At 53.9% G+C, this 7623-nt stretch overlaps 1 protein-coding gene and 1 long non-coding RNA gene across 2 annotated transcripts; both read right to left on the bottom strand.

Moving 5' to 3' along the window:
- Window positions 1-1821: 1821 nt before the first annotated feature.
- LOC113424183 (uncharacterized) lies at window positions 1822-3882 on the bottom strand. Its single transcript, XR_003372470.2, has 2 exons — window positions 3818-3882; window positions 1822-2819 (listed from the first exon to the last, which is right to left on the bottom strand). It is a non-coding gene; the product is annotated as an uncharacterized LOC113424183 (long non-coding RNA).
- A 1334-nt stretch (window positions 3883-5216) lies between these two features.
- LOC148129501 (uncharacterized) lies at window positions 5217-7359 on the bottom strand. The gene is made up of 2 exons (XM_087943771.1): window positions 7188-7359; window positions 5217-6235 (listed from the first exon to the last, which is right to left on the bottom strand). The coding sequence occupies exon 2, from the start codon at window positions 6208-6210 to the stop codon at window positions 5260-5262; it is 951 nt and encodes a 316-aa protein (XP_087799897.1). The 5' UTR covers window positions 6211-6235; window positions 7188-7359; the 3' UTR covers window positions 5217-5259.
- Between the last annotated feature and the right edge of the window lie 264 nt (window positions 7360-7623).

The following is a 7623-nucleotide window of genomic DNA, read 5'->3' as shown; positions in this document are numbered from 1 at the left end:
TACCTGGTTAAGGACGTGGAGAACACAACCAATGTGTTGAAATGATATTGGGTCTCCTGCTTCAGCAGGGGGTTAGATTAGAAGACCTCTGGGGTCCCTTCTGTTATTCTGATTACAACTCCCAGAATTCCCCTATTTGGGCATCGTAGCACATCTGGCAGCCCGGGGCTGGGGACATCACTACATCCTCATTTCAAAAAATGGGCACAAGTGTTTTACAAAATGGCTGCTTAGCGCCATTTAAAATTTAATTCAATGGAGACACTAGATTGGTTGCCCTTGGCTATAGGTTGTGCGAATAGGGTCTCTGACCCTTCGGACACAGCCCCCAATGTGTGAAACTACAGACAATCCTTGACTTATAAGCTCACTTAGTGACCGTTCAAAGACACAACCCCGAAAAAGGTGACTTATGGCCATTTTTCACCCTTACGACCGTTGCACATCCTCACGATCCCAAGATTCGGACATTGAGCAAGACTCACTTTTATGGCGGTCGTGGCATCCTGGGGTCATGTGTTCTCTCTTTAGTGACCACCTGACGAGCAAAGCCATTGGGGAAGCCAACCATATTGCTAACTTAATCAGCTGCAATGACTCACTGAACAACGGTGGCCAGAGAGATAGTCAGTGGAGGCAAACATTCACATGTGTCTCGCTTAACAATGGAAAGTTTGGGCTCAATTGTGGTCATAAATCGAGGACTGCCTGGATCAGGCTAAAAGTTGGCAGCTGAAGGACAGTAAAACAGTGTGCCCCTCTCTCTTCTCCATCCTTCCTCCTCTTCCTCCTCCAACTATAGGCAGCCAGCCTCCCTATGGGACCTGGGGAAGGTGCAGTGGCAGAAATTGTGTGTGGCTATCCAGTTGCCCCCACCATACCCAAATCTCCTTTATTAAGTCACCCAGTCACCAGCAGTCATGAAAAGGTCCCCGAGGAGCCTGTGCCCAGGGCGTGTGCGTGCAGAGCTGCTCGAAGGAAAGAGCAGCTGCAGCAGCACAGGCGACTCGGGAGTAAGGCTGCAAGGTGATGGCCCCTCCCTGAAGAGATAAAAGCCAGCTGAGAAACCAGAGTTCTTTGCAGGAAGCAAAGAAGTTTTTGCACTCAAGCCTTGTGAATGTTTGGACTCTCTTAGTTTGTGTTTGGAGACTTTTTGTGTTTGAAATCTTTCTTAGCAACTTTATCTAGTGTTCTTGGCGGTCTTGCATAACCTTGGCAAGGCTCGTTCTTATCAGAGACAATGAGTTTTAACCATGAAGGAACAGAATTCGTAAAAAATCATTAAAAGGTTTTGCTGTTACCTCCATCTGGTGTTTGTTTCCTTGGAACAGAAGGAAGGAAGTAGAAATCATTTTGCACTATAAAGCAGCTTCCTGTCCTCTGAAAGGAATCCAAATGTTTGGGACTTCAGTTCCCAGAATCCCATGCCAGCTGTCGGTCCGCCTGCCTGGATCTCCAACGTCCTCAACTTGCAACCGTTCGATGTTACAACAGCACTGGCAAAAAGTGATTTAAGGGCCCCTTTTCACACGGCCATCGCGGCATCCCTGGGGTCATGTGATCCAAATTCAGAGGCTTGGCAACTGGCATGGACTTATGACAGTTGCAGGGTGAGGTGTTTCCCTTTGGTAACCTTCTGGCAAGCAATGGGGAAGCCAGATTTATTTAACAGCCACGTTGCTCATTTCACAACAACAGAATTCCTTTCAAGGCTGCGGCAACGAGGATCGCTAACAGCGGACAAAGTTCACCGAGCCACTGTCTCACTCAGCAACAACTGTTGGACTCAAGTGTGGTCATAAGGTGAGGACTCCCTTGATCTCCCATTTGCGCGGCTTTATTTTTAAGACTTGTATCCCATTTTTACAGTGCTTGCCAGCCCCTCTAAGCGGTTTACACAGTCGGCCTATTTCCCCCTAATGATCTGGGTCCTTGGAAGGACGGAAGGCTGAGTCAACCTTGAGCTGGTCAGGATCGAACTGTTGGCAGTGTGCAGAGTTAGCCTGCAGTACTGCATTCTAAAAGGAAGGAAGGAAGGAAGGGAGGGAGGAAATAGCAATAGCACTTACTTATATACCTTCATAGCCCTCTCTTGCCCCCAACAATCTGGCTCTTCATTTTACCCACTTCGGAAAGACGGAAGGCTGAGTCAATCTTGAGCTGGTCAGAAACAAACTGTTGGCAGTGTGCAGAGTTAGTCTGCAGTACTGCATTCTAATAGGAAGGAAGGAGGGAGGGAGGGAGGGAGGAAGGAAAGAAGGAAGGAAGGAAAATAGTAATAGCCCTTAGACTTCTATATCACTTCACAGTGCCTTCACAGCCCTCTCTAAGCGGTTTACAGAGTCAGTCCTTGCCCCCAAAATCTGGCTCCTCATTGTACCCACCTCGGAAGGACGGAAGGCTGAGTCAACCTTGAGCCTGGTGAGATTTGAACTGCCAAATTGCAGGCAGCTGGCAGAAGTAGCCTGCAGTACCGCACTCTAACCACTGTGCCACCGTGGCTCATAACTGATTTGGGAAGGGATCGATACAGGATGCAAAACCAGCAAATCCCAACTGTCGGGGAAGAGCTGTAAACACGGAACCGTTGGATCATGGTATTCTCTGAGCTCCGAGAACATCAAGAACCCAAGAGATGAACGGCCATTTTTCACAACACCCCGGGTGTTTTTCTGGTGCCTATTTTAAAGGGTGTGACAGGATATTTTCCCCCTTGGGTAGATGAAGCAGCATCTTGCGCCGTGTGGTGTCGGATCAGCTCTGCCTGCTTGGAAGATGGGGAGGGGGTCTCCAAAGTCCCTGGCTTCTTCCAGAAACAGCTGTCCACAGAGAAAGAGAAATCAATGGGGGTGGGGTGGGGGGAGGAACAGGGATAAACAACATCAGTGGCCTGGCAAGTGTTCGGTTAGTCTCAAAGCCAAAAAGCGACGGAATCTGGCAATCGCGCACACGGCTTGTGCAACGGTTTGGCCGACTCTCCCTGCCGGGGAGGGAGGGGGTTAGTGACGAGAGCAGCCCCCCAGCGGGGGAAGGATGGGGCCCTCCTTTCTGGAAAGCAAAGGGGAGGAGGGCGGCGGAGGCGGCAGGAGCAAGTGAAAGGCGGGCGCCGACTACGGCAAATCCGGATCGTGGCGTCCCATGCAGACAGGAAGTGGGCAGCAGGCGGCAGAGGAGAAGCCGGGTCGAGGCGGCGAGGAGGGGTTGGGGGGCGATCGGAACACACATTTGACGAGGCGGACGCGGGAGCTTCTGTGAAAGACGTTTAATCGTTCACATCTTAAAAACCAGGGAGAGGGAAGCTAAACAACTTGCCGCCAACAAACCCGTTTCATTTAAACCGGTTGTACAAACTTAAAAACGAGAACAAATCAACGGGAGAAAAACAAAAAAGGCATCGATCAAACCAGCAAAGCAAAAAATCATAATCATAATCATAAATCCCTACCCACCCGCCCCACCCCGAAAGCCTGGTTGAGAGAGGCTGGCATCGTGGCGACGGCGGCGGCGGCGGCAGGGATCGAAGCGTAGCACGCAAAACACACAGCAAGCAAAGATTGGAGCTGGCGGAAGGGGAGGAGCCGTTGTGTGCAAAGGTGTGTGCGGCATTCCGTGCCGGAGGGAAGAGTTCGGGGGAAAGAAAAACCAGACAACGGACAACACCGTCTTCGGCCCCCATCGCAGTTTCGCAAGGCGGGGTTGGCGTGGCAGTTCTTCGACCGGATCGGATCGAAACGTGGGGGAAAGGAAAGAAGGAAAGGAAGAGAAAGGAAGGGGGAGGGGAGGAAAGGAGGGACACACAAAATGCAGCATCACCAACCTTGGAAGTCAGTGCTCAGCGGGTTGGCCATGAGACATCGCTCCGACTCTGCCCAGGGAAAGAGCCTGTAAAGAAATCTACATAGTTTAGGGGGTACACCTGGATCGCGAGAAGCGTGCATCGACCTCAGAAATCACACTTTGCCCAGGGGTGGCATTCAGCCGGTTCACAGCTGTTCGGGTGAACCGGTAGTTCTGGCGATTAGTCAGCCTCGCGCTCTCACCGAACTGGTTGTTACACCCACCATTGTGTCTATCTGGAAACAAAGTGGTTGCTTGTGGGATACCACATAGGGGTGGGGTGGGGGGAGCAGGAACAAGAGGGGAGAACCTAGAATCTTCTGGAAACGATTGAACTACAGTGCTCCCTCAGCCAGGACCTCTACTCTCAACGTACAACCGTTCCTTTAATGACCATTCAATGTTACAACGGCACTGGGAAAAAACCCGGACTTATGACCGGTTTTCACACGTCCGTTGCAGCATCCCCAGGGTTACATGATCAAAATCCCAGGGCTTGACATCTGGCCTGTATTTATGAGGGTTAAACTTATGATGGTTACAGTATCCGGCCTACGTTTAGGATGGTTTAGAGCAGAGGCCTCCGACCTTGGCAACTTTAAGCCTGGCAGACTTCAACTCCCAGAATTCCCCAGCCAGTTGAAGGAGTTGAAGTCCGCCAGGCTTCAAGTTGCCAAGGTTGGAGACCCCTGGTTGATGGATGGCCACCATTTCCAACCTTCCCAGCAGGTGAATGGGAGAAGCCAGTTTCATGGAATGATCGCATGCTTTTTTTAAAAAAAAACAACTGCAGTGGCCAACGTGGTCATAAAATGGGGCCCAGCTCACTTAAAACAACTGCCTTGCTTAGTTATGGCATCTGGGGACTCGCTTAGGGTTGTACATCGAGGCATTTCTGCCCAGACATGGGGAGAAGGGGGTCAAAATAACCGGGGGGCTCCCTTCCTGGGCAGAGGCTGGACACGAATGTGGACCCACAAGCAGGCTGGGTATAAACACGCTGCCTTGGGGGGGGGGGGCTTTGCTGCTCTCCCTCCTAGATCAGAGGCCCCCAACTCCTGGGCCTTGAGCCGTTTGGGAACTGGGCCGCGGAAGTGGCAGGAGGCCATGCGCGCATATCGCCATTTGTGCCAGCAGCACGCAAGCGATTCAATATGCATGTTGCTGCATTGGTGCGAGCGGCGGACAGGTGTGCCTGCCATTTCCACCGATGGGTTTCATTCAGGCCCACGTGCGCGTGCCCACCACTTGTACGGAACCATCCCCCCCTGCTGGTCCACAAAGATCAGCCTTGTCTTTTCTTTTTCCCCCATAGGGACAGCGTACCCTCGTCCCTCCCTCCCTCCCTCCCGCCTCCCTTCCCTGCATCCCCCGTGCAACCGAGCAGCTCTGAACACTTACAACTGGAAGGGTGCAGCGCCCTCAGAACGTCTGGGCATACTGGTCAGCGTAAGCGCTGGCGTACCTCTCGTAGTACTCTGCCACGTTGTAGGCAGTTCCTAGACCGTACTGAGAGTATGTGGCAGCAGCTGACGTGGCGGCGGCGGCGTATCCGGGCTGGCTGTAGGCTTGGCTGTAAGTCTGGTTTGCTGCAGCCATGGCGGCAGCCGCTGCAGCCGCCACCGCAGCATAAGGGTCAGCGTATTGGGCCACTACGGCAGTAGGGGTAGATGTCCTCCGCCCCACGGGGCTCCTTTCTCTGTAGGCCGCTGGGGCCGAGGGGAGGGCTCGGTCGTATGCCGCCCGCGCTCGGTCGTAGAGCTCGTATGTGTACTGATCACAATACTCCCGATCGTACCAGCCACGGGCACAGTAGGGCGAATAGGTGGCTGGCGCTGTGGGCACGCGTCCCCTGGAGAAGTAGTAGCTGGACGTCGGGGTGGGTGGGGTGGGCACAGAGGCCCCTTTGGTGGCCCGGAGGGAACTATTGCTCTTGGAAAGGGTGACAAAAATTTTCTGATCCTCCAGTGGGGTGTCGTTGAGATGCAAGATGGCGTCCATGGCTTCCCGCTCTTTGGCCATGTGGACAAAGGCGAAGTTCTTGACAATGTCGCACTCCACCACTTTGCCGAAGCGCTCGAAGAGTTGGCGGATCTGGGCGGTGGTGGCCTTGGCCGAGACATTCCCCACGTAGATCTTGGTGGCGTTGCGGATCTTGGAGGTGGCGTATTCCACAGTCAAGTGGGTGCCGTAGAATTCGCTCTTGTGCAGGGTGCTGATGGCCTGGTGGGCCTCGTCCTCTTTCTCCATGTGGACGAAGGCAAAATTCTTCAAAATGTCGCACTCGTTGACTTGGCCGTACTGCTCAAAGAGCTTCCGCAGCTCTTCGGCTGTGACCACAGGAGAAAGCCCCCCAACGAAGATCTTCACCATGGTGGCCCCCACCTGCCAGGAATCCCTTGAAAGGAAGGAAGGAAGAGGAGGGAGAGGAGTGAATCTAAAGACGGTCAGACATTACGTTTATCCCTGGTCAGTTGAACAAGTCTGCCCCCCCCCCATCCACCCATCTTAAAGCATGCTGGCTGGGGAATTCTGGGAAATGCAGTCCACCCATCTTAAAGCATGCTGGCTGGGGAATTCTGGGAAATGCAGTCCACCCATCTTAAAGCATGCTGGCTGGGAATTCTGGGAAATGCAGTCCACCCATCTTAAAGCATGCTGGCTGGGGAATTCTGGGAAATGCAGTCCACCCATCTTAAAGCATGCTGGCTGGGGAATTCTGGGAGTTGAAGTCCACCCATCTTAAAGCATGCTGGCTGGGGAATTCTGGGAAATGCAGTCCACCCATCTTAAAGCATGCTGGCTGGGGAATTTTGGGGGTTGAAGTCCACATCGCTTCAATTTGCCAATATTGAAGAATGCTGCACTAGACCAACACTATTGGCTGTGTGTGTCTGTGTAGAATCCGAATTATGGGGGGACCCCCTGACCCTCAACCCAAGGCTGACCCCAATCTCCCCCCACCCACAGAGCTGCTTGGACTGGCTGAGGATGATGGGATCTGAAGTCGGCATTGTCTTTGGAGGCCCCTTACACGCTTTCCCGTGGGGCGCCCTCAAACTTTGCATTGAAAGGAGGGAAGTGGGGGGGCGAAGGTAAAGAGGGAAGGGGCGGTGCATGCAGCGCGGGGAAGCCGGGGGAGAGGATGGTGGGTCCCGCAGTCCCGGAGCATATCCCCAGCCGCTGCTCCGTTGCGAATCCGGATTGCACCAGAGGGACGCGAGGCCCACGCCCCAATGTGGTTCAATTTGCAAAAGGGGGTGGGGGGTGTGGTGAGTGGGGGGGGGCTTTTGCACCCGACCCTCGGCCATTGCAGCATCAAGCCCATCCTCCCCAGCCCCCTAACTCACCGGCCTGGATTCCTACTCGTGCAATGCAACGACCCCCGCCCTTTTTCTTCTTCTTCTTCTCTCTCTCTCCCCCTTCTTCCTTTTTCTCTCTCTTTCTTTCTCCTTTTTTCCTGTGCCTTAAACCGCCCGGCGGAGTGATGCTGCTCAGGACTGCGCCATGTTGGGCTCCCTCGGGCTCACGTGACTTGGGGGTGGGGGGTGGGCGAGGACAGGCCCGTCCCCCACTCCCTCCCTCCCTCCCTCCCTCCCTTCCAAAAGCCAGGCCGAAGAGGCGTTCCCACGACCAGAAGTGGACGCGCGTTGCACGTGGGAACGGCTGCGGGGGGGGGAGGGGAGGGATTGCTGGGGGCAATGTCTCTCCCCCCCCCATAGGAGAGACTCCCTTTTGTAGGGTTGAGTAAGGGGTGGGGGTGGAAGAGGCGGATTTCGTTCGGTT

Source organism: Notechis scutatus, chromosome 14, assembly GCF_049901735.1.
Source record: "Notechis scutatus isolate UNSWTSFEM ecotype Mainland chromosome 14, rNotScu1.2, whole genome shotgun sequence".
Classification (NCBI taxonomy): domain Eukaryota; kingdom Metazoa; phylum Chordata; class Lepidosauria; order Squamata; family Elapidae; genus Notechis; species Notechis scutatus.
Note: the sequence above shows the minus strand (reverse complement) of the source record. Positions and strands in the feature narration are given on the sequence as shown.

What these genes read in the sequence shown, in the direction of transcription:
- LOC148129501 (XM_087943771.1), bottom strand. Translation starts at nt 6,210, where the DNA reads ATGGTGAAGATCTTCGTTGGGGGGCTTTCTCCTGTGGTCACAGCCGAA.